Here is a 27,544-nt window from a genome sequence, read left to right as displayed (position 1 = left end):
TAGGTGGGAGTCAGGAGCAAGACAAATCTGGGTTTGAATTCTACTGTTACTTCCAACAACATGACCTTCTTGGACAAGTTAGTTATCCTTTTTGAAACAAACGGTTTGAATCTATAAAATGCCCTAACAGTGTGAGTATTGGACAAACTAATGGAAGCTGATAATACCCACTCCTTCTGTCACTTTACACAGGCTGGGTTTCAGGATACTGAAGGTGTACAACAAGCAAGCTTTTCAATACGATCTAGCCTACTTAGTGTGACTTTGGAGAAAATATTTTACCTTGCTCAAAGGCCAGCTTCATACACAGACATCACTTTGCCCGGTAGCTTTGGAGACCACAGGATTTGGGAGATAAAAGAGCCCTAAGCAACCCCTCTCAGGCTCCTTTCCTCTCACTGAGACGAAAACCTGAGGCCACACCAGTTTATAACGGGTATTGTTTTTATTTTTATTTTTTTATTTTTATTTTTTTGCAGTACGTGGACCTCTCACTGTTATGGCCTCTCCCGCTGCGGAGCACAAGCTCCGGACGCGCAGGCTCAGCGGCCACGGCTCACGGGCCCAGCCGCTCCGCGGCATGTGGGATCTTCCCGGACCGGGGCACGAACCTGCGTCCCCTGCATCGGCAGGCAGACTCCCAACCACTGCACCACCAGGGAAGCCCATGGGTATTGTTTTTAAAAGATGAATTTTAAAAGGTATTTCAAGTTTTAAAAAGGTGGGGGAGGAGGTCACAGAATGAATTAATGCCCAAGTCCCGCTGAAGATACTGCAGGCCAAAAAAAGTAGTATTTTCAAGGCAAATTAATCTATTTTTGCATGTCTTGTAGAATTAAAAAAATTATGAAACTTACAGCTTTTACTACATATATATACAAGTTCATGAAATCTAATGCTCTACTATACTATTGTTTCATAAGACTAAGGATAACTGTAAAGCGTAATTATAAAAAAGAGCAGTAACAAATAGCATTTATGTAAACTTTCCAAATCATTACTTAAATTAATTAATCTACCACACTACATTAAGACATAGGGTGATGATGTTATCACCCCGTTTCACGAAGTGGAGCACAGAAGAGATATTCTGGGACATGCCCAAGGTCAATGGCGAAGCAGAGGCAGTGCACACAACCCCGGCAGTTCTAAATCATGGTGCTTTTTGACTCTTTGGTCTCAGCTAGCACTGAAAAAGAGATGACTCCACCGAAAAACAAGGTTTATAGCCAGTAAACTGTCAAGTTAATATATGTAATATTTTAGTGGGAAGATTTAAAATTGCAAGGTGCTGATAAGCTAAAAAGCAAATTAACGGGGGAGAATGGTAATACAGGATTACACAACACTTAAATAAAATTTTTGGTTTGCATCCACACATTGAAATTTTTCCATTAACTGCCAACTTATGTTTAAAACTATTTAACCTTCTTAGTCTAGTAAAATATCCTGCTTTTATGATAAAGCTGCATTAACTTAAAAATTATAATTTATCCAGAAAAATAAACTAATATTTTCATAATTCTGTCCCCTTTTGTGGATATATTAGAGATTTTCTACCACTTACTGTTTTAAGGAATGAAGCTTTATTAATTTTTAGTGGTTGATCAACTACTTCATCAACCTAAACTACACATTTCTACCAGAAAAACTTTCCTTAAAATATCAGTATGATTTCAATAGGTTACAGTTCTGCTCAAAAGCCTTCAATGGCCTCCCACTGGCCACAGGGTAAGCCTGTCACACTCCACAGAGTTCATCGTAGATTTTTACAGTCATGGCCTTCAATGAATCACACCTCCCGGAATTCCCAGGTGGTATAATTGTCTAGGATGCTGACAGGCTGTTCGGTCATGTGACTTGCTTTGGCCAATGGGGTACGAGCAGGCATAACTCCCACGGGGCTTGTACTCTTGGGACAGCCAGCTATGCCTGAGAGAGGAAGTGAGCTCAGCCCCAGTCCACTGCAACCGCAGAGTCCCAGGGGTACAGACAACTGCACAGCCTTTACAGGACGACTGAAAATAATGAACTATTGTTGTCTTAAGCCACCAAGCTTAGAGGCAGTTTGTTATGCGGCAATAGGTAACAGATGCTGCATCCAAATGCATTCATAGTAGGACCTTATTCCACCTTATGTTCTACTGTTCCCTCACAGCTTCTCACCCATGCTAGCATGGACCCCTGGTCTCGGCTTGGATGCTGTCTTTTCTGCCTGAAGCACTAGTAAGCAGCGTCTGCCTACTGAAACCTAACATCTGTCAGCTGGCTCAGCTCCTACACGGCCTCTGCCTGCTCCATACTCCACCGGCCTCCTCTCAAACTCCTGTGCCGCTGCTCGGCCTATGCTCTTCATCAGCTGTGCTGCTGTGCTGGGCCATAATCTAACTGTTGAATGCACATCTGGCATCCTCGACTATACTACAGATTCTTACCAACGACTTTACACATTTTATTGAAGTTTCTCAATGGCTTCAGCCAAAAACAGATGGCCTGCAGAAATCCTGGAACACATTATGAAACGCAGAATAGGCCCCAGGACGTGTTAAAGTGGTAGAGGCTGCTGGGGAGAAGCCCTGTTAGCAGGAGGCTAAGCTGTGGGCTCTTCACTGCGTCACCTTGTAAAACTCTGCCTCAGAGAGGCAGCTCGTGCTAGAAAGAAAAAAATCACTGCAGGTCAGAGTGATTTCCTTCCCGGGGATGGATAAAGCGATGACTTTGTGGTCTTGTGACTAGGTAATCATCAGGAGAGAGTCAGCTTCCAAAACAAGGCTCCAGTTCTTTGAAGGAGGGAGGGGGCACCCATAGAAGTCACTGGTACGGCTAGAGGGAGAGGGAGGGAAATCTCAGGCCTGCTGCATTTCCTGACACTGAACACGTCTGGCCAAGAGCACAGAGATCCAGAAGGAAGTCAATAAGCAGTTTACTTTTGCAGTGACTGAAACGATAGTTCGTCCGTAATCCAAAGTCCTGAGTCTTGCCAGCACCTCCCCTTTCCTGGAGCAGGCTTACTGAGGGTGTGAGGGCGCAGGTTTATTTTCAAAACATCATCAGGGAGCAGCCAAAGGTGGGGTATCGTGAAAGAGAGAAAGAAGAGGGGAAAAAAAGACACAAAGCTTGGTCTGAAGCTTTCTTCAAATCTCAAACCGCTGGAAACTAAATTTTCTACTTATGTTACGTGCTGGTCTTAGTGAACCAGGGTAGGTGGTGAAACTGGGGTCTGAATATTTTGGGGGTGACACTTGCTACATATGGAGAATTGTTCTGACCATGTTAGAATTTGGTGATTGTTAGCATCTTGAGTTTTCAAGGTGATCACTGATAAGGGACTTCCCTGACGGTCCAGTGGTTAAGACTTCACCTTCCAATGCAGGGGGTGTGGGTTCGATCCCTGGTTGGGGAGCTAAGATCCCACATGCCTCGGGGCCAGAAAACCAAAACATAAAACAGATGCAATACAGTAACAAATTCAATAAAGACTTTAAAAAAATGGTCCACATCAAGGTGATCACTGATAACGTTCCCCTTTTGCGAGGGGAATGCATGTGTAGATGCACATTGGCTTCCTCAGATGAAATCTGTTCAAACCAGCAAACAACTCTGGTTCACAGAGAGACAAAAGCCAATGCCTGAGTTCATTTTAAATTAAGCACTCATTTTGAAATGAGAATCTAAGTTCAACCTTTAATTTAGATGTCTTTCCATTCAGGCTAAACATTTTATTTCTCATATTACTATCATAAGTGATACACCCAAAGACAAGAAATTCTTCTACATAAATAGAAAGGAGAATAATTCCTATGCTTCAGGATCTTAAAATTTTAAGTACACTTTTTATATATGTTATTAGTTTACAAAGAATTTGGTGTAAAAAGTAGAAAACATGTTTATGTCAATGCTATAAAAGATTAAGCAGTGTCAAAAAGCAAAATCTGATATTTAAGATATGTCACTTTTGGTAGCCTATTATTCAACTTACTCATTTCAAGTATACTAATATCCTATCATTGCAAAGTTCTACAGATTAATTATAAAGGGTTTCTACCAATTTAAAGATATTTTAAAAATTCAGTAGCATTTAAAAATAATTAAGTAAAATATTTAATGAATGGCTTTCATATGCATTCTATATTTATAAATTTAGAAAACAGACTTACCATTAACAGCTTTTTCGTAATTTTTTCCTAGGTTTATTAAATTTCGTAGCCCAGGATTGAACTGTTCCATAACATTCTGACAAACAAACAAACAAAAAATAAATTAATAAAATAAGCGAACAGCAGATCAAGCAATCTTTAGATGGTGTCACTACATAGCCTAGGATCCACACGTGTGCCTGATGGTACCGTCCACAAAGTCATGATTTGAAAGTGGTGAAGAGCACTTCCATCCTAACTGATGGAGTAGTGAGGTGCATGTGACCCTGGCAGTTCCCTGCCTGCCCAGGAGCTGCCTAGAATTTACTGTAAATGAAGCAGGTAGCAGACATTCCATCTCTACAAAGTACACCCTGTGGGGGCCATGAGTCCAGAAGCTGATGCTCCCTTTTGGGTTTAGGTAAGTTAATGGCTGTCATGATAGTGCTAAGAAACAGGGGCGCATGATAGGAACTTAATTATATGGGCAGTGTTTTGGCTATCAGTAGAACGGGAATTTCCAAGAGATGTTGTTTTTGCTCTGCCTAATTACTGGGGAAGGGATGGGGGTGGGTGTTGCTGACGGCCCTAAGACATAGGCCAGCCTAGAACTTTCTTTCTAGGTGGTCACTGGCATTTTTTTTCCCAGCCATCAGTTCATTCATTATTCATGGAGTGTGCGGTAGGTCCTGTGCTCACAGCAGTGGAGGGGGAGACGTGGTTTCCCATTATGGACTTCATGATGCTCTATCTCTGCAGATGTCATGGTTTTCATTTTTAAAAGCGTCATTTCTATATCGCTAGAAGGTCATAAACATAGAAGTGCTGTGACAAGTATAAAACAGGCAACTATTTAGAACATTGGCCTAAATTTAAAATGCTACCCTAAATCTGAAGTACAGACAAGAAATCATTCCTATGGGTCTCTGGCTTCGTGACCCAGAACACACGGTGACAGTACATCTGTCACACCTACAAACCATAAGGTTCACAATATGAATCATTCCAGATAGACCAGCCAGATCCCTTTACCCCTCTCCCAAAATGTGTACCTTGTTTGTAGAGGACCAAGCAACAAAAAGAATAAAAAACCATACAATATCCAAAGCGGCAGATACTTGACACATTACTCTTCGGGATAAAAAGGTCCTCCATTATGAGTTAGTAGAAAAAGACTATAACTTTATTAGACAGTATAAAGGCTTATCGTGAAAAAGAACCCCTGCCCCAACCCTTCCCCACCCCTGGCCTTACACCCACATAACAGCTTGCTTGCAAGTGCTCTTTTGTATTTGCTGCCATAGTTTTGATGAATATTCTTGGCTTCTCAATTTTGGACAATAAGTACTGGATTTCTGCTACGGTAGACAACCCTACTTTCCCTTTCTCAGTCTCTCCTATATAATTAAATAACAGTTTCCTGGTAAATCAACAGTCCAGGTTTATTATGACTTCGTAAATACTGGTCACTACAATGCAAGGAATGTAAAAGAATTATGCTTCCTTTCTTGATATACTTTTTGTTTCTCCTGGGATTAATAATTGTCTCATTCCCACCCCCGCCTTAGATTTTTCTATGTATCTGCCTTAAATGTTTCCACACGCTCCGTCGGATCTCATAGGAGCCTATCACTGTTTTTCAAATGTACAAAGCTGTCAGCTAATCTTCCATTCCATTTTTTCCCCCAGAACTTCCTCCAAGGACTCTCCGTCCTCTTAGTCTGGCCTGACCGTTCCTGCCACACTGTTGCCCTTGCATGTCCCTTTCTGGTCCCCTGTGTGACAGTCTCATTAGCTGGATTCCACATCTTCCTCCTTCTTCATTTATTTTTTTTATTTTTATTTTTTTTGCGGTACGCGGGCCTCTCACTGTTGTGGCCTCTCCCATTGCGGAGCACAGGCTCTAGACGCGCAGGCTCAGCAGCCATGGCTCACGGGCCCAGCCACTCCGCAGCACGTGGGATCCTCCCGGACCGGGGCACAAACCCGTGTCCCCTGCATCGGCAGGCGGACTCTCAACCACTGCGCCACCTGGGAAGCCCCCTCCTTCTTCATTTATTGCTATCTGCTGGAGATCATTCTCCAAGAGTGACCTAAGAAATGACGCAGGAGGTAAATTTGAGTCCCCACATGTCTGAAATTATCTTTACTTTGACATTTAACTGGTATTTCGCTGGGCTGTGTATTACAGGTTGAAAGTGATTTTCCCTTAGGATTTTAAAGATATTGCTCCAGTCTTCAATATCCAGTTTTGCTATTGAGAAGTTAGCTGTCATTTGTATATGACTTTTTTTTTTTGGTGGGGGGCAGGTGGTGGGAGGGGGCTTGTTTATCTCTGGAACCCTCTTTATCCCTGTGCTCTGAAACTACCCAGTGGTCTGTCTCAGTGTGGGTACTTTTTTCATTTATTTTACTGGGCACTCAACAGACCCTACCCATAGAGAAAATTATGTCCTTCAGGTCTGAAAAGTGTTCCTGTTTTGATTTTTGCCTCTTCATTCTCTGGAACTCTGAGGAGGATTTTATATGACCTGGATTTATTCTCTAATCATCTTACCCTTTTCCTCTGATTTTCCACTTTTTGTTCTGTCTCTGACAGATATCCTCAACTGTACATTCTAACTCCTCTGATGCTTTTCAAACTTTTGATATCATATTTTTAATTTGGGCTCTTTCAGGTTTTTTTGGTTATTCATCTTTAAAAGCATCCTGTTGTTTTACGGATGCAGTATCATCTCTTATCTGAATAAACTGTAATTTGGGGGATATTTTCTGCCAGTTCCCCATACTGTCTGGTTATTTCTTCTCATTGTTTGGTATCCAACTGTCTTTTGTGTTGGAGGCTTTCCCCAAATGTCTGGTGATCCTTGACTGTCAGTTTGTATTTAGGAGAAAAGCCCTAAAATGTTGGCTGGAAGTGTGTGCGCGTGCATACAGGGTGGCTACTGACCAGTAGGCTTCATTCAGAGTGACTGGACAGCAAGTCAGCTGTAAAGAAACTGGCCAAGTGACGGTAACCAGGGGCCACTGGGTCTCTCCAGAGAAGTTTCTAATTTCCTATCACTGGGCGGGGGAAGGGGCAATCACCAGGTGGTCAGCTTTCCCAGGTCTGGAAGGGGGTTGGGAATCCCACAGGTTTCCTGTGCTGATTTTTCCTGAATTCCAGTACCTCAGCTGGTGTTTCCAAGTCAAGAGTGCCTCTGATTCAACACATCCTGAGACTGAATCTCCAGGCTGCCACGCCCAGGGAGCAGCTGTAATAGTGGTGGCTGGGGCAGGAAAGGGGACCTGGCAGTTTAACCACCTGTGTAACTCCTATTCTAGCCCTGCATGTCCCCTCCATCTCTACCTTCTGTGGGGCCTGTTCCCCAGCCTTGGGGGTTCTCTGGGGTGAAGGGCTCAGCTCTCACTGGTACTCATCTCTGCAGTTTCTTTCAGTTCTCTTAAGGCAGTTTACCACACCTCCGTCCATTTCTAACAATCCAAATTTCTTTAGGCCTTTTGTCAACTGATATTTCCTTTTTCAGGTCTCTACACTATGGATTTACAGGCGTTTTCTTTAAGTTCCTTTGCCATCATTTTAATGTATTCTCAAAAGGAAGAGAAGAAAAAGACTTGAGGTCAATAGGCCATGCTTAACTGGAAGTCCACTCAGCTTGTTTTCCTGGAGCCAGTCAGCTGTTTGAGCCTCATTCACAACCAGTAGCCATGAAGCTCCAGAGCCGATGCTGACCCCTCACCAGTCCCTCTGCAAGATGGTCAGCCTCAGTACCTGATCACGGGGACCTGTCGCCACAGCTGCTATTTCTATTATCTTTCCTCAAGTTGTTTTGTTTTTAAGCTTTTAATTTTGAAATAGTTTAAGAGTCACAAGAAGTTATAAAAACTGTACAAAGAGTTCCCATGTATGCTTCCTCCAATGGTAACTTATATGGCCACAGTACATCGTCAAAACCAGGAAACCAACATTGGTACAACACTATTAAACTATAGACCTTATTTGGATTTACCAGTTTTCATGTCTCTAATCTGCACGGTGTGTGCTTTGTTTCTATGACACCTTATCACACGTATAGATTTGTGTAACAGTCACCATCACCACAGTTATTATACAGAACTGTTCCATTAGCACAAAGATCTCCCTGATGCCACCCCTTTACAGCCACACCCTCCCCACCAATCCTAAGCCCTGGCAACTGCTGATCTCAGTCACAATAGTTTTGTCATTGTGAGGATGTAATATAAGTGGGTCACCGTATGTGACCTTTTAAGATTTACTTTTTCACTCAGCACAATGCCCTTAAGAACCATCCCAGTTGCTGGGCGTATCAAGTTTGTTCCCTTTCTTTGCTATCAGTGGTCCAGAGAATGCATGTATCACAGTTTATCCATTTAACTGTTGACCATTTGGGTTGTTTCCAGTTTTTGGCAATTACAAATAAACCTGATATGGACAATCATGTACAGGTTTTTGTGTGAACATGAGTGTTCATATCTCTAGAATAAACACCTGGGAGTTCAACTGCTGCGTCACATGGTAGGTGTACATTTAACTTCATAAGAAACTGTCACACTCTTTTCCAGAGTTGGCTGCACTATTTTACATTCTCATCGGCAATGTACGAGATTTCAGTAATTTTTAAAATCTAATAACTTCATTAGAAAATGGTTGCTTTCTAATAAAAAAAACCATTTTTCAAATACCTCATCTACAATCCTCAAAATAATCTTACAACACCAAGTCTGGATGGTAAGAATATAAGTTCTAATAAAAAGATAAAACTATTTTTAAAACATCATTTAAAATTCTTAAAATAATCTCACGTGGCTGAGTCTAGATGGTAATACGTATAAGGAAATCAACAGAGCAAGCTCCGTCCTCTAGCAGATAAGCAGTTACAAAGAGAAGCTAAGATCTGTGTTTTTTCTTAAGATTATTCTTTGTTCAGCGTATTCAAATAATGGGAAAGTATAATTTGATTTCTTGATATAATTCTTGAAATGTTTACATATAACTCCCATCTTAAAATTTCAAAAACAATGAAATAATGAGAACTTCCAAAGTTAACACCAAGCATAAACCACTATCCAAATGATTCAACAGGAAAAAAGTTCAACTAAGACATGAGACTACAATCAGCTTCAGAAAAAATATAAGAATTTTTAAGCTTGTAAGTTCAACATACACTTCAATTCTTTATTTTAGGTTTAGCTACAGAAATGTTTCCCCTGGAAATTCTGGCCTCTCTGAACAGTGGAAAATCCATTTCGACACTGGCTGTTGGCCATTAATCTAGTTATTTTAGCTGAAGTACATGTTATTTTTAAACCCAGGAACAAAAAAGCAGTGCGCTGTCATATTCCACAATCCATAAAATTTTTACAGTGCATGTCCTTGTGAATTGGATGGGTCCTACATTTTGGAGGGAGGGCAGCAGCTGGGTCAAAGGTCATGCTGTGTCAAGGCCTGGCAAGACCTGAATTGTTTATAGAGCCTCAAATGTAGAGAGAATCACCAGCAGTAATGAACAAATCCATTTTAAGTTTGGCGCTAGGAATAAAAGGTTTAAGATTCCAAGTACAGAAACAAAATAAATTATAAAAGGCATTATCGGGCCAAGAAGCACTATTTTGTTACCATCTATAACAAAAGCTTAGTATGTATCCCAACAGTTACTGCTTGGCAAGGAGGATAATGTGGCAAACCACTTTGAACCAGAATGAGTTTCATCTTCATTCAGGGAAGAATATGGACCATCTAGGCTAAAATAAGATGACTGGCAACATCACTGTTGTACCTGTGCTGTGTCTCATAATGAAGAGGGTTGGTCCTATCACAAGAGCTCCGCAGCACTGGAGAATCAGTGCTCAGCTATTTCCAAAACTGCTGAGGAACAGGCCACTCGGACCCTACAGGCACTTTCCACCGGATTTCTAGTTGGTCCATTTATCTCATACATTTCCTCTGCCTCCTGTACCGTTACAGATCATAATTTTAAAACGAATTATACAATCTTACGATGGTTTTTAACTTTCTCACCATTTAGATTTTTCTTTCATTATTGAAAAATTATTACCTTTACCAGTATGAAACTATAGACTATGAAGCATAAATACAATTATGACTAGCTAGCTAGTTAAACTGAGCTGATTTTAAATTCCTAAGAATTAGTTTCTCTTTCCATTTCTTTTTCCAGTTCTCTACAAGACCAAGGACAACTTATTTGATATTTCAGTGCTTAATTTTCTCAGTTGAAAAGTGTGGGTTATATTTACACTGTAATAAACTTTAAAAGTGATTTAAGAATCTCTAATACAGAGTTTTTTATAACTTGATTCAGGTACTGTATGTCTCTGAAAATTTCGATATTTTATTCTAAATAATCTCATACAAATTAATCTAGCAATGTCACAAATGCTTAAACTAATCAAGGCACATTTTAATTTCATGTGACAAGAATACCTGTTCATAAGGGCTAACTGAGAATACTTCTAGATAGAAGTCATTTGTAAAAAATCTCACTTCCTCTTGCATGTGTTGTCGGAAGCTGCTGTTCCTAGACTAACATCATCAGTATGTAATTATGTCCCCTGCCTTTAGGGAAAGTACTGACGAGTAAATTTGGTAAAAAGGCAGATGCTTGTGGGCTAACTGATGGTCAGAAGAGCCATGTTTTTCATACCCATCTTGAATGGGGAGCAGAAGCCAAGTAAAGGAAAGTTAGACAACTAAGATGTTTTTTGTTTGAAATATTGAGCTAGAGCAAAAATACTCATATTCGAAGATATAAATACACAAAAATGCTTCCTGTCAGTCAAACGTGAACAATGTTTTGGCCCCCTAGTCTGTATGATCTATCTAGGCTACCAGCTAGCAACCTGTATTATGTATCAATTTGTATCATTTATAATTTGTAACATGCCACCCTAGTAGCAATGAACCTGAGGGGTGGGGGACTATTGCATAAAAAATACTTTGGCCTTGAGTCCTCAGGCAAATCGCATGCCTCCATGCTGAGGCTCAGTCTCCTCCTCTGTATGGGAAAACCTCTAATTTCCACCTCATGAGGGGTACGAGAATTCACTGAAATAATAACTAATATTTATGGAGCACCTATTGTGTGTTCTTCAAGGCACCTGACAGTGCACTGAATCAACTGTAGTAATTAACGTTGCAAGACAGAAGATAGAAAATATTAGTCAACTCTCCAGATGGATGAGCATTCCTATTTACACAGAAGTCTCCAGGCACTACCGCTTCCTTTCTGTAACATGAAAACAAATGATCCGGGCTCTCCTGCCTCAAAGCGTCACGTCAGGACGAGAGAGACCGTGAACGCAAAAACCTCCAGAAGTCTGCAGTACAAAGGAAACTGGAGGTGTAATTATTATCTGCTTTATTCAGTTCAAAACTCTTTATTCTTTTTTTCCTTTTGAGATACATTTTGACACTCTGCAGCCTACATTTCAGGCTCTGTGCCTAGCACTGCACACGGGTTTGCTCATTAGATCCTAACAAGGCGATGGTTATCCTCCCCATTTTACAGATGAGACGTGAAGCTCTGAGATGTTAAATGTAAAAACCTCGCCGAAGGGCTTCCCTGGTGGCGCAGTGGTTGGGAGTCCACCTGCCGATGCAGGGGACACGGGTTCGTGCCCCGGTCCGGGAAGATCCCACATGCCGCGGAGCGGCTGGGCCCGTGAGCCATGGCCGCTGAGCCTGCGCGTCCGGAGCCTGTGCTCCGCAACGGGAGAGGCCACAACAGTGAGAGGCCCGCGAACCGCAAAAAAACAAAACAAAACAAAAACCTCACCGAAGATCCCACCGGCAGTGAGAGGCAGAGTCAGGCCTGGGCACTAACCTTTGCGCGCACCACTCAGGCCTCCAGACAAGTTCCTTGAGAATTGTGCAATAAAGTGGGATGAAAACGCTTTTATGACAGAGAGCACTATTTTAGGGTGAGAAATTATGGGAGTCTCTACAATATTTTTTCTTTTTGGATGCCTTCTTGTAATCTTACTCCTGATTTTAGATGAATATAATTAATCTTCCAATAGCATCACAATATGGACCAGTTCTACATGGGCAAGTATTTCTGATCTTCTCCTTTTCTTTCCCTTAAAAAAAGGAGGGAGTGCGGGAGAAAAAGAAGATTCTCCAACTACCTGCAGTCCTCCCAAGAATTCATAATGGTTAACACTGTCATATTAATTTCCTTTGCTGAAAAGAAATCAAAACGTTACAGAATGACACTGCAAAACCACAAGGTGTTTCAGCCACCCTATCCAAGTCTCATATCCCTTTTTCTTCTCCCCAGAGAACCACTAGTTAAGACTGTAAACTTTCTAACTCATATTTATACACACATATAGTCAGGATTGATAAATAATTTTGCTTTGTACATTTAATAAAATAAACAGTATCATGTAATACATTTTACATGCTTTTTTAAATTCAGTGTTATGCTTCTGAGACCTGTCTACCTTGATATGTATTAACTGGGTTTATTCCGATTTAACTTCTGTATGGTATCCCTTTGTGATGGCTAATTTTGTGTGTCTGCTACAGTACCTAGTCAATTGAATACTAATTTCGGTGCAGCCGGGTAGGAATTGTCGATGTGGCTAACTACCCGTAGACTTTAAGAGATTACCCTCAGAAATCTGAGTGGGCTTCTCAGTCGGCTGAAAGGCTCTAAGAATGAAACTGGGGTTCCCTGAGGAAAAAGACCTTCCACTCGTAGACTCCAGGCTGCCCGGCTGCCCCACAATTTCACACCTTCCAGGCCGCACAGCAGCGTGAGCTGGTTTCTGGACTTCCTCTACCGAGAGACATTTAGGCGGCTTCCAGGTTTTTGCTAACACCAACTGTGTGGCAAGAAGCTGTCGATGTCTCCTTGTGCATGTGGGTGAGAATTCTCCTAGAAACACAACTGCTGGGGCATGGGGTACGTGAAGATTTTTCGGGTTTGTTAGCTACTGCCGAATACTTTCTCCGAAGTGGCTGCTGCAATCTGTGCTCCTACAACCGCTGTGCTATTTTACCACAATCACCAACACCTGGTGTCATACTTTTTTTGCCCAATGGGTGAAAAACAGTACTTTTTTTTTTAAGTACAGTAAACCGTTTCCCTTGTCAGCATTAAAAAAAGGACACAGGACTGGAACTATCTAAGCAGGGGAAGAGAAACAATGAAAGGTGGTTTTTATCCTCAGCTCTCAAGTCTGTCATGGAATAAAGTCATTAGTGACTTTTGTCCTTTTCACCACAGGGTGAGAAGAGGCACCAAAAGCGTGGATCATGCCTGCAATCAAGCCAGTCTGGGCTGTGGCCTCCCCTCCCTGCCCCCATCTCTGTGCTCCAGGCCAATGGCCTCTGGGCTGTGCTCGGAACAGGCCAAACCAATTCCACCACAGGGATCCTGCACCTGCTCTCCTTCTGCCTGGAGGCCCTTCTCCTGGATACCCGCCCACCTGGGTCTCAGAGACAGCTTCCTCCACCCTCCTCCTCCCGCCCTCTCTCCAGCTGTTTCCTCCTTCTCTTTCATCAAAAGGTTTGTCACTCCCTTACAGGATATTACCTGTTTACTCTGTCTCCTTAGTAGAAACTAAGGAAATTAAGTAAATTAAGGCCAAGGACCACTGCACCTCCAGCACCAAGAACAGTACCTGGACTATCTAATGCCCAAGGTATACTCGCAGCAGCAGTTTTTGAATTCTTTTAAAATTATATGAGATGTATGTGCTCGTGGACGAATCAGCTGCATCACGTGCCTTCAGCTCATCTGAACACACAGACACAATAACCCAGTGGGCTGATTAGCCACAGCAAGGATTGGTGGAGTGAGGTAATGCACTGCTCGCAGATTCATTAGCTCAACGTAACAGCTCCAACAGAGGCTCATAGAAGCTGCAAGATTCTGCCCTCTACCTACTAAGTCGTAACAGGCTTACAAAATCTCCAAGTGCCATATCTTTCCTTGTGAACTTTGCTCCCCAACCCTATGTTTTTCCAAGTTGACATTTAAATTACTTTTTAAGTATTAGGCAATAACACAGTCCTTAAAAAAATACGTTGCTGGAAACAACCCAAATGTCCATTAACTGGTGAATAGATGAAAAGACTATAATTTTATAGTTTATAAGTTACACCTCAATAAAGCTATTAAAAAAAAACAGCAACAACAACAATCCAGCAACAACAAAACCCTGCTCTTCTCGACATCCCAGGCTGCTAAGGGTTCAGGCTCTAAATCCTCAATGCTGAGAAATGCCACAAAGCTGTGGTTTCTAACTAGCCTGCCCACAGAAGACCCAGATGTGCTGAGATGCAGGTCATCCACTGTCCTCTGTGAACACTGGTCCAGGACCAGACAGAACAATGCTCCTGGTCTGCAGAGCATGTATGCCCATGTAGCTGTTAGCAGCAACTTCCGCTGCTCAATCAGTTAGATCCATTAGTAGAAAAAGATAACCCAGCTATTTTGAGACCAATCTCCTGCTTGGCAGTTATCTTTCCAGCTATGATTGGGGAAGGAGTTTGGCAAAAATGTTTCTCCATTTTCTTTTTCTCTGGCAAAAAATCATTACCGTGTCCCTCTAGAAGGACAGTTTCATAGGAAATCTTCAGCCCACAGAGGGAACCCCACTCCATGAAACTTTCACTATGACTTAAACACTGTTTTGCCTTCCTTCTTCCTTTCCTTTCTTTATTCATAACCAGGCTTTGGTTTGTAGATAATTATTTCTGCAAAAGTGGTCCTTCATTCAGAGGGCAAAGGGCATGCCAGAAATGAAGCCACGAGGCGCCAAGGGTTCCATGGCTTCCCCCCCCCAGCAACATGATCTCTGCACCAGAAGCCACTGGGCTAGTGGTCAGTAAAGAACAGGGCCACCTCTTTGGGCTTTGCCTCTCCTAGAACATTCTGAGAGAGTTCTGAGAGCATCTGGTAGATCCCAAGCTCCTTTAAGAACCAACCAGGTGATGAAAACCAGTGTGATCAGAACCAGAAAGGTACATCTTGCTGCTTCTTAAGATCCATTACTAGAAGCAATTACATCTCCGGGACCTTTTATTTCATTGGTTAAAGAAACAGATTTCTGTGACAAAACTCCACCTTCCCTACTCATTTAGGCAGCAAGAACTGCTCTGAAGCCAAAGCACAATTAAGCAAAACAAAAAGGTCCCAACATACTGGTGTGAGAAAGAAGTGTGTTCTATAACTGTTCAAACGTTTTGGAAGAAATTATCAAACATGTCAAGAAAATGAGGTCCCAGAGCTATTCCACCCAGTAAACTAGTGTACTAGTTTTCAATTGTTATTTTTAAAGAAAATTGTGGAGGGAGAACCATGTTATAGGTAATAAGTGTTCATGACCATCTGATAACATAACTTGGGGGAAAAAAATGGCCTGAACCCTATTCAACACTTTCCTTCCAGTGAAGGAAAGTTTCATTTTACTTTAAACACTAGACAAAAGTTTCACATGTGTCTATGAGGGGAATCATTTGAAACCACGTTTCCTTGTAGTTTTTTTTTTTTAATTTATTTTTGGCTGCATTAGGTCTTCGTTGCTGCGCGCGGGCTTTCTCTAGTTGTGGCGAGTGGGGGTTACTCTTCACTGTGGTGCGCGGGCTTCTCATTGCGGTGGCTTCTCTTGTTGAGGAGCACGAGCTCTAGGCGCATGGGCTTCAGTAGTTGTGCCACACAGGCTCAGTAGTTGTGGCTCGTGGGCTCTAGAGCACAGGCTCAGTAGTCGTGGCATGAGGGCTCTAGAGTGCAGGCTCAGTAGTTGTGGCACACAGGCTTAGCTGCTCTGCAGCATGTGAGATCTTCCCAGACCGGGGCTCGAACCCATGTTCCCTGCATTGGTTGGTGGATTCTTAACCACTGCGCCAGCAGGGAAGCCCTTCCTTGTAATTTTAAGTATAGATGATTACACTGGGTCCAAGGTCCAGCAGGTGCTGTAACTCCATATAGCTGCACGTTATTTCCTGGCAGCACTAAACACCCTTTCCAGGCTGAGAGTAGGCAATCCTAGCTTACTAACTGCCAATGCTATCAGACATGGTAGCAGTGTCTGGCCCACACTGGCCTCCATCAGCAAGAGGATTTGGGGACCTACCCCAGATTTCAAGCAACTTTTGGACCTTAAACTTCAGAGGAAGTAGTACCTGTGAGACTAAAGTAAAAAATCACTTCTTGGGCTTCCCTGGTGGCGCAGCGGTTGAGAGTCCGCCTGCCGATGCAGGGGACACGGGTTCGTGCCCTGGTCTGGGAAGATCCCACATGCCGCGGAGCGGCTGGGCCCATGAGCCATGGCTGCTGAGCCTGCACGTCCAGAGCCTGTGCTCCGCAACAGGAGAGGCCACAACAGTGAGAGGCCCGCGTATGGTTAAAAAAAAAAAAAAAAAAAAAAAAAAAAATCACTTCTTGAAACTCCAGCTATGATAATATTAGCATTCATTTTTGCTTGGTTCCTACAGGTCCATGTTCTTATTTGAAAGAATGGAAATAATCCTTCCTATAAGCCACAGTGCTAGGACAACTCTTACATAACTTTCGATCAGAATCTGGAAATTTGCTTCTTTCCTGGTGTGTGTGTGTGTGTGTGTGTGTGTGTGTGTGTGTGTGTGAGTGAGAGAGTGAGAGAGTGAGAGTGAGAGAGAGAGAGAGAGAGAGAGAGAGGGGGAGAGAGGGAGGGAGGGAGGGAGGGAGGGAGGGAGATCATGGCAAGTATTAGAGAACACGTACTTATGTATCACTCCACTAACTTGTAAAGTCCTCACGTTTGGGCCTTTGAAACAACTACACACTTGTTCACTCTTTATTACACACATACAGTGAGCCTAACCTTATGTTGGATGTACAGAACCCAAAGATGAATGAGGTAAGAGTTCCAGCCCTTGAAAATGCATGGTCAGGACTTCCCTGGCAGTCCAGTGATTAAGACTTCGCCTTCCAGTGCAGGGGATGCAGGTTTGATCCCTGGTCGGGGAGCTAAGATCACACATGCCTCACAGCCAAAAAGCCAAAACATAAAACAGAAGCAATATTGTAACAAATTCAATAAAGACTTTAAAAATGGTACACATAAAGAAAAAAAATCTTTAAAAAAAAAAAAGAAAAGAAAATGCATGGTCTAAGGGAGACAGGTATGAAAAAATACCCAGGCAATCTAGATTGACATAGTGAAAATAAGAAATGCAAAACACCTTTAATATAACTTGAAAATCATTTAGAAATATATAACTTTACCACAGATAGATGGCGTGTATTAAAGAAACAGTAACTGATTAGTTACTGGGTTTAAAATAGCTGTTGACAGACATACACTTTGAAGGCTACAGGGCACGCTAGACCATTTGGTTAAGTGTTCTTGCCTGCCTGATTATTATTAATTTTAAAAGGTGTGTCATGGAATAAAAAGCAAGCAATGAATTTACAGGAAAGAATGTCTCATGTGCTCAGTTGCATTTGTTTAGAAAGTCCCCAAGTACTTAACGAGGAACAGGAACTTTACCAGATCAAAGTATAGTTGACTCTTGAACAATATGAGGCGTAGGGGTGCCCACGCTCCCCACAGTTGAAAATCTGAGTATAGATGGCCCTCCGTATCCACAGATTCAATCAATGCGATGGTGCAATACTGTAGTATTTACTATTGAGAAAAATCCAAGTATAAGCAAACCTGTACAAATTCAAACCCGTGTTGTTCAAGCGTCAGCGGTAAATTGCTGATTTCATATCGCAAGCGACATTCCTTTTTTTAGTTCACTAGTTCTTTCCAAACACCACTCTTACATAATATCTGGAATAATTCTAATGAACTGCCCTCAATAAGATCCTGTGAGACAGGTCGTTCTGCTTTGCATTAAAATCCCAGCCCTTGGGACTTCCCTGGTGGTGCAGCGGACAAGACTCCATGCTCCCAACGCAGGGGGCCCAGGTTTGATCCCTGGTCAGGGAACCAGATCCCACATGCATGCTGCAACTAAGAGTTAGCATGCCACAACTAAGGAGCTGACAAGCCTCAACTAAGGAGCCCGCCTACCGCAGCTAAGACTCGGGGCAAACAAATAAATTAAAAAAAAAAAAAAAATCCCAGCCCTTGCAATCTGAGAAATATTGTTCAAAAACCCAAAATAATGTAAAAATAGTTCAAGTTTGTTAAATACAGTTCTGATACCAGTAAGGGGAATCAAAACTTCTAAAACTTTTGTTGCTTTGTTTTCATCTACTTCTCTCATATAGCCAACTTTCCAAAGACTTCTTACAAACTGCCTAAGAAACTCTTCTTCACTCTTCTTAACCTGCTCATACATCACTCTTTTCCTCCTTTCTTCCAATACTGGGACAAAGCAAACAAAGTCTGAAGAACGGAACTGGTAAAGGCAGGACGCCTCTGATACTGCTGGAGGTGGGGGGAAGGAGCAAGAACGCAGAATTGATGATCCCGGGCAGGCCAAGGCGGAGGGGAAAGGCTGGCATTGTTGTCCTGTCATAAACTATAAACTTTAGAAAAGCACAGGCTGTTTCTTCTCTAGGGTGGTTTCCAGTGGTGACCACAGTGCTTGGTACAGCCTGGGGCACAAGAAGAGAGCTGCAGAAGGAATAAATGTAGGTGGGAAGCTTAGTTAGTGCATCCCTAACAGATGCTCAGAACACGGTAGCTGTGATTGTTAGTGCCATCTCAGTCTCACTGGCCATGGAGCAGGTGAGGATTTAGTTACAACTGTGAGATAAGCATACATCCGTACTTATTCAACAAATATTTCTGAGTTCTTACTGTGCCAACAGCACAATGAGAGATTTCAAAAAATCCTCAAGGAGTGTACAGCTCGTCGATTGAGAGACAAATTTGTGCCAATAATATTAATACTATTCTTTTACCTGCCTATGTGTCAGTCACTCTACTAGATGCTGAGGATAAGCAGTAAACAAAACACATGAAAATCAATGCACGTAGGGTGGTATGGTCCAGCAAACACAAGCTACTACTGCTCGCAGCCAACACACTGTTCTAAGAGCTTTCGTTCATTATTATGTTTAATCTTCACAACAACCATATGAGGTGGGTACTATCCTCACCCTTGTTCACAGATGTGAAAATTGAAGGCAAGGTCAAATGGAGGAATATGGCGAAGGAATAAGTCCAAAGGATGGACTGTTTTGCTGAAGAAGTCATCTGTCTCAGGGGCACAACAGTTGGACTGTCATGTAAGAACAGCATTTTGCATGTTTAAAGTGTTCACACACTTAGAAATATATTGTACCATCAGACATAGTTACGGCCGGCACCTCAAGCTGCTCCCAGTGTAAGATGAAGCCCGCAAAAAATACACCATTTGGTCAATTGAAACCATTAAAAAAATTTTTTTTAAATTGCAGCACTTAAATATAAGGAATTATCATTGCGATTTTCCTGATTCTTTTCTGTCACTTGAGTTTTTGCATCCAGAAATGGATTGGTCTGTTAGCTTAGGTCTCAGGCAGCCGAATCCGAGAGGTGACCAGGGTTGTCTCTGGTCCTCCTCTCCCCTCCCTTCCCCCAGCCCCCCCGGACTGGAGCTTCTCTTCTCCTAACTCAGGAGGGGGCTGCTCCATCCGGAAGGTCAAAGGGAAGCACTTAGGGTGGCTAGTAGCTGAGATCTGTCCTGACCCACACCCAGGTCTTTTTCATGTTTATTATAGGCAATATGTTCTTATCATCTGAACTTTTATCCCTTCTTACTTTGGCAGGTTGTTAATACCAATTTTGTACCTTTTCTGGTCCATCTTACTGCTTTCGTACAGTTCAAGGATACAGCTGCACTCGAAGTGGATCAGCTGCTTGCAACATCAGGAGTAAGACTTTGAAAAGACAGTTGTAAGAACTAGAATTTGGTTCTCAGTTTTGTTGAATTTTTCTTCTGTTGCACTCACAGTCTCAGGTTAGTAAAAGTTAAAAATGTACCCGCATAAGTAAAAATTAAGAGAAAATGGTAAGATTTTAAATTAGGTTTACCCTCAGAAGGTTAATTTGCGAAACAGAGGTAGAAAGTGGCACACTTTACCTTAGTTTTTAAAACTTTTTATCCATTAAAATGGTATAGATTTATCAATTTCTAGGGGGTTTTTTTTAGCTTAAGTATTATAAAAGTGACCCGCTCACATAAAATGTAAACACCCCAGAAGGTCGACTGTAAGTAAGAAGTAAAAGCCCCTTGCCCCCTGCCCTAGAGCTAACCACAGCTAGCCGTTAATATTTTTATTGGAGGAATTGCTACTGTTTAGGGACTTTTAACCCCCAAATTACCATATAAATAAAACCAGTTTAAGCAACAAACCCAGAAGTATCTTCACCCACTGGCTGTTCTCTCTCAGAACACAGCTCTAGAAGGCCCTGAGCAATCCCTTACATCTCTGAGGGGTGCTTATTTATTTTGCTTCCTAGATTGGGAACACATTCTGGTAATATTTTTCATTTATTTTGGAACGAGAGAGAAACCAGTAACATTTCATCTCATTTCCACAACTCTTACCTTTAACCATAAAGATCTGAGTTACAACCAGAACACAGTCCTTAAAATAAGGATAAACCAGAAAGACCAACTCAAGGTCTGGAAAACATAAAGAGAAGTATAAAATCAAGGCTGAGGAAAGTAAGAACAGAAACATACAGGCCTCAGGGGCCACAGAGCTGTAATTACTCTGGACACATCTACAAGTACAAAGTTTATAGGGGAAATTATACCCGGTAGTGCTAGACATGAAATCTAGGGTGTTCTCCCAGCCAATGTCCACAAGATACTCTATGTTATAGGTATACATGTTCTACTACTTTTTTTTTAAACCCTCTAACGGTTATAAAAAAAAAAAAGAAAAAAAGGAAGCAGTTTTAAAAGACCTACTTAATTGGTTGAGGTTCAGGAAAGGTACATTCTCACAGGATCAGATTACAGCATAAATTGGGGCAAGTCTTCTGGAGGGCATTTTGCAATGTATCACAAATATGCTCTACAATGTTGACTACCCTTTGACCCACAACTCCTGCTGGGGATTTAGCTTAAGGAAAAGATCCCAGATTTGTGCAAAGCTTTACCTGCAATGACGTTCAGTGCAGTACTTTAATAGCAAAGCATTGGCAACCATCTTACATCCAAGAAAAGGGGAGTGGATCAATAAATTCTGATGAAGAATGGAGAGTCATCAAAGTGATGAAGCACACAATACTGACTGACATGGAAAGATGTACTGAGAGATACTGGAAAGAGTGACAGTAAGAGTTAACAGTGTGGGATTCTGGGTGACTTTTACTTTTGGTGTAAATATTCATAGAAATTTTGGAAATTCTCTGGTATCAGAAAAAAATATAGTTTTAAAGAGCCTCTGAGGTTAAAACCAACACACACATGTAAATTAATAAAACATGAATGACTGTGGGAAATGCTGAGAAGTATAATCTGGGGGACTTGTTCACAAACATGTACAATCTAAGTGGGGAGAAGACCCAAATTAAAAATAACAGGGACTTCCCTGGTGGTCCAGTGGCTGGGACTCCGCGCTCCCAGTGCAGGGGGTCCAGGTTCGATCCCTGGTCGGGGAACTAGATCCCGCATGCATGGGGGATCTACTAACTACAGTGGAGTTAGATCTACTAACTACAACTGCTACAGTGATATGGATGAATCCAACAGACACACTGGGTGAAAGAAGGCAGACAAAATAAGCCAAACTAATTAGCGCTGCTAGAAGTCAGGAGAGCAGTTATCTTGGAGGGGACACAGTGACTGGCAGGGGCCATGAGAGGGACTCTGGGGGCCGGTCGTGGTCTACTTCTTGATCTGAGTGCTGGTTACACACGTGGGTTCAGTTTGTGACAATTTAGTGAGCTCTATACACCTAAGCAAACCTTTCAGTGTGCATATTAAAGTTCAATAAAAAGTTTTAGAAATAAGAATGGATGGGCTTCCCTGGTGGCGCAGTGATTGAGAATCTGCCTGCCGATGCAGGGGATGCGGGTTCGAGCCCTGGTCTGGGAAGATCCCACATGCCACGGAGCAACTAGGCCCGTGAGCCACAACTACTGAGCCTGTGCGTCTGGAGCCTGTGCTCCACAACAAGAGAGGCCGTGATAGTGAAAGGCCCGTGCACTGCGATGAAGAGTGGACCCCGCTTGCTGCAACTAGAGAAAGCCCTCGCACAGAAATGAAGACCCAACACAGCTAAAAATAAATAAATAAATATTTAAAAAAAAAAAAAATGGATAAGCAACAAGGTCCTGCTATATAGCACAGGGAACTATTAAACCAGAATGGAAAAGGATTTTTAAAAGAATGTACATATATGTGTAACTGAATCACTGTGCTGCTGTACAGCAGAAGTTAACACAGCATTGTAAATCAACTATACTTCAATAAAAATAAAAGTTTTAGAAATAAAAATATATACATTTGCAAATGTTAACAGATAAGTTAAATGAATATTTGTGCTGCTTTTATAATGATTTTTACTTTTGAAGTGCAGAATAAATACCTGTGTGGAATGTTGAGGGGAAAAAAATCCAACTGGTTGCAATTGCACAGACATTAGGTTTCCCCTGCAGGTCTGCCTGCAGCTCATTACGATAAAAGTGCAAGGCAAGAATTAATGCCTAATCCTGGAATAATGTCACAAGTGTAAACTCAAAAGCAACCTGAAACTCGGTGTCACAAGTCCAAGTGGCCCCAGCCTTCATTAAAAAGGACGTTGCTCTGTCTGCTTAGCAATGTTATTGTAGTTCTAAAACCTCTTTCCAATCAAGAAAAATGTTATGACAAGAAAGGACATTCAGTGTTTGGCTTTGTGTTTTCATTTTACCATAAAAAAAGCTACAATACTGGGCTGTGCGGTTTAATATTCGATACCTGGCAACGCTTTCTGCCGCTACCTGGCACCTGATTCTTACAATCCCCTTTTTTAGTCATCATGGAGCCAAGAGCAAGTTGTCTGGTCTTCTGCAAGTCCCATTTTATCTTCAGCATACCCGAAGAAAGTAGTGTTATGGCGGGAACACATGAAGATATCAAGTAGCCTACACAACAACAACAATAAACATAAACAGCAACTGAAAGCTTCAAAAGCTAGACCTATATGCCACAGTCCACACTGGAAGCCAACCAGGCAGGGACTTTCACTTACATGTCCCCACTTAAACCCAAGTCGAGAAAATAAACCACCCTTACACAAACAAAACCTAGCACATAGGCCTAGACCACTCGCTTTGCCCAGTGAAAGAACAAAAGTACCTCATTTTCTTATTCAAAGAAAGGTTTGTTCAAAACATGTCAATGATGATGAGTTAACGATGACAAACTTCTGCGTGACATCTTAGATGACTGAAGTATGAAAATGTATTTGGTTTGTGCATTTGTTGGCCACTACAAGCTAAATTTCTATACAAAAAAGGAGAGGGATGGAGGCTGGCAGGGGAACTGGCATGTGGGCACTGGTCTCTCACAGACTTTGGGCCTCACCTTCTCAATGGTATACAAGATCCATGTCCACCTAGATGGCTGATGTACACTTCGAATGAAACACAGTGTCAAGGGAGGGAGAGGGGAGACTGGCACAGGACAGGTGCTAATGAAATTAATTAAATGTTCATTTATTCAACAAATATGTACACCTACTAGGTGCCAGGAATTGTTCTAATTGCTCAGAACACAACCAAACAAAGCTTCTTTCCTTTGGGAGCTCACATTCTAGTTGGAGTAGGAATAAACATATATGATAAGTAAATATATATTACATGCTAAGGTCATAAGCACTGTGGGGAGTGGGGGAAGGTAAAGTAGGCTTAGGTGGGACTGGAAGATGGATGGCATCATCTGGGATTTTAAAGCTGTGTGAGTGGGACTCTGAGAAGGTGGCATTTAAACAAAGACCTCTGTGTCCCCTTCCCCATCACTGCTGCTTCAGCAAGATTAATGTAGGGGTGACATCCCTGGATGACATCACATCCAGCCCTCCTCAACTTCCTAAGACCAATAGTTCTAACTTCTAGGAAGGTTGTGGCTACTTTTTTGCGTGTGTGTGGTTACTTTTAATTAAGGGTTTTTTTTGAACTTTACTTCTTCCTTGTACCACTAAAGCACGTACTCATTAGAAAACCATACAAAATCACAAGCAAGCTGCTGTGGGAAAATTATGGGCATAGTATAGGCTGAAGAGTGGGGAGGGAGAGGGATCTTTGGCTTAATTCTAATTAGCAACAGTGACACTACCTGACATTTTGGGACTTACTACCATGCCATTTGTTTGTGACGCCATAAAATACACATCTTCCCGGGATTTAGCATGGCTCTCCAGTAATCATTTGTCTAAGTATACATTTTAGAAAACTCAGCAAATGTTTAAATAAATATTTAAAGGTATTTGATACTGCATACAGAGGATCACACCACTTTATAATTCCTCCTTTTCTCTAAAGTATTCCTTTTTTTCAAAGTTAGAAAAATTTGAGTATTAAAAAAAAAATCTAAAACCCATGTAAGTCATAAAATCTCATTTGCAGGTGGCTTTTGTAAACACACCTGGTTAGGTTGTGTTTCTATTAGTAAAACATTCTGGTTTGCCAGGTAACATAAAGGAGACCTCTTTTCTAGGTTCATCAACACTGCAGGGAGATTTTTACCATATTAAAGTTAAATTGTTTTCAGCTTTCGTCTTTGTGGGGTGGGGGAGGGGAAGAACCCAAAGAGGAGGTGGTGAAAGGATGGTGGGCTTTCAATCAGACCTGTGAACATAAAATTTCACTGTGCATTTCCATCATAGTCAAAGCGCGAGCTAGCAGCATCCACTTCATAGATTACATATAAACTTGTTATCTGGAGCTGTAAATTATTATCCCACCATCCCAACCTAAAGATGACCCCAAACATTAACGAGGAAATGGTGATTAAAGTCAGTCAATAAACATCTGTGAGCTTTTTGTATCTTTTAAGACACCTGGGAGTAGAAAGCAATAAGGTACTGGTCTCTAATCTTCAGTGTATTACAGCCTTTCAAAATATGAAAATGATTTACAATGCTTTATGTCTATAAATACACATAACCAAAACTATAAAATCCACACTTTTTCCCTCCTGCCTCAGTTCTTTGAGTAATGTGACATTGGCATTTGTGGCACTGTAATTCACTTGAGTACAGTCCCTCCACTGAGTCACCACTAAAAGTGAAAGTCAGGAAGAACTGGGAGAAAAAGCAGAGAAGAGTGACTTCAGGATTGCATGCCACATTTGGTATCTCAGGTTGGAAAGATATATGTGTCTGTGTTTTGGAGGCAGGAGGAGCACAACTCCACTCAAATTTGCAATGATCTGCATTCCTCACAAAAGTACAGTTTTACCGTCCTTAACTGGACAGTCATCAGAGTAGCCACTACTCCCAAGTCCAAGAGTAAAAATGTTATATTTACACACTTCATCAACATGCCCCACTTCCTACCCCACCATCTTCAGGATCATTTAAATATTAAACAATCTCAACCCAAAGGTAAAACTTTAACATTCAAATTTCTGGGATTTCTAAAAACTGCCCCTCTATTAAGGAAACATGAACAAGGAACGGATTTTGGTCACATTTACCTACTGAGCCCCCAAATACCATGACAACTGTACCTACTGTATCTACCTATGCAGTATAATCTACATATGACAGTATTTGTGTATCCAGATGAAGGGAACCAATCTTTTAAACTTCGAAGGATTATGAAACTATTTTCATGCTTTTATTCTTAGCCAACAAAAGTCAATAAACTCTGATTTCAGGAATTCACTCAGACCTTGCAAAACTAGAAACTAAATTTTAGGGTTAAAAAAAAAACCTATAAAAAATGACCCAACTGTGGGTCTTAAAAATGGCTACAAATGAATTTAGAGAACTTGAGTTCCATGAGCCTAAGCCGAATTAAAACAAAAGTTGTTTTGTATTCTATTAATATCAGATGATTAAACACATATCTTATTTCAACTGGAATTCATTTATAAGTACTTAAACTTACTAAACTGGCCACTAATCCTAAAACTGTTCGTTTCTGGAAACATTCGCTCGTAATAAGTGAAAGTTAAGAGAATGACCATCGACGCATTCCTTGAGGTTAGGTCTATTTTATTCAAACCTCGGGCGTTCTTTGACTCCCATAACCTCACAAAATAATCGACGTCTAAAAAGCCAAGCTGAACTTAAAGCTGCGTGAGGCAGGGTCTCAGAGGGAGCGCCCCCCGGAGGCCCCCGCGCCGAGCTCAGCTCACCTGGCGCTTGTTAATTACCTGGGAGTTTCCCCCCTACATTCTCAGAGGAAACTCGAGCTTGGCTCTTTGCTCTCCGAGAGCTTAATCGCCGCAGCCACGCCGGCGCGGTCACCGACCCCAAGGAGAAGCTGGGGAGGAGGACGCGCCCCAGGGGCGACACAAGACGCCCCCGCCCCCAACTCTCCCCACAGACGTTTGCTTGTGAAATGTGTAATCTGTTGGGCGTCTCCAGCGCTGGGAGGGGAGAGGAGGGGGAGGGGAGAAGGGGAGAGGATGGGGGAGGGAAGGACATTCCCGCGTAAAGTCCCCTCCTTACCCCGAAGGTGAAAAATCCCGACCGTCTCCCCCGGCGAGGAATGCCGGCCGCCGGCGGGGCCTCCCCGCTTCCCCGGCCTCGAACCCCCGTGCCTCTACTGTCCCCGGGACTCCCGCCCTCGAACGCCGAACCCCGGCACTCCCAGGGTCCTGGGCCGCCCCGGGCCAGCTTACCCGGTAGGTGCTCTCCGTGAGCCGGTTCACCTCCTCCGGCCCCCGCGACATGGCTGCAGCCGCCGGGCTGGCGAGCGCGGGAGAACGCGGCCGGGCCTCGTGGCCGCCCGACCCTGGGCGGCGGGAGCGCCGGGGCGCGGCTGAGGGGCCCTCGAGGGTCAGCCGCCTCCACAGCCGTCGGCCGGGGAGTGCAGGCGCGCGCCTCCGCGTCCGAAACGTCAAAACTTGCAGCGCTACCGCCACCGCCGCAGCCGCCCTGGAGGAACTGAGGAGAAGCGGCCCAACCCTTCTGGAGCGAGCAGGGCTGGCCAAGCGGCCCCACCTGAGGCGGGCGGGGTGGGCGGGGCGGCCGCGAGGCGGGGCGGCCCGAGTGGGCGGGACTACCCCACCTGAGGCGGCAGGGGCAGTGGGAAGGAGGCGGGCCGAGCGGGCGGCCCGTGGTGGGCGGGTCAGTGAGGCCCGTGTGGGCGGGGCAGAGGCGCGCTGAGCCAAGTGAGCCGAGCAACTCTTCTTGAGGCGGTGGGTGGGCGGAGTGTAGCGGCCCCCATGTGGGCGGGGCGAAGGTGAGCTGGGTCAACCGTCCCCACCTGAGGCGCACTGGGCCGCTGGGGCGCTGGGGCCCGGACCCCGCGAGGCTGTTCTG

General features: G+C 42.9%; 1 protein-coding gene across 4 annotated transcripts in view; it reads right to left on the bottom strand.

The window, feature by feature from the left end:
- BAIAP2L1 (BAR/IMD domain containing adaptor protein 2 like 1) overlaps nt 1–27,223 on the bottom strand; it is an 87,667-nt gene extending 60,444 nt beyond the window's left edge. For all 4 annotated transcript variants that reach the window (XM_060032433.1, XM_060032434.1, XM_060032435.1 and 1 more), the window contains exons 1-2: nt 26,902–27,223; nt 4,158–4,233 (exon numbers count right to left, since the gene is read on the bottom strand). In XM_060032433.1, coding sequence (XP_059888416.1) covers nt 4,158–4,233; nt 26,902–26,952 — 127 coding nt within the window. In that variant the 5' untranslated portion in view covers nt 26,953–27,223. The remainder of the gene's footprint in view (nt 1–4,157; nt 4,234–26,901) is intronic.
- Nucleotides 27,224–27,544: the final 321 nt, after the last annotated feature.

The sequence above is a fragment of the Delphinus delphis genome, chromosome 15 (assembly GCF_949987515.2).
Source record: "Delphinus delphis chromosome 15, mDelDel1.2, whole genome shotgun sequence".
Classification (NCBI taxonomy): Eukaryota; Metazoa; Chordata; class Mammalia; order Artiodactyla; family Delphinidae; genus Delphinus; species Delphinus delphis.
Note: the sequence above shows the minus strand (reverse complement) of the source record. Positions and strands in the feature narration are given on the sequence as shown.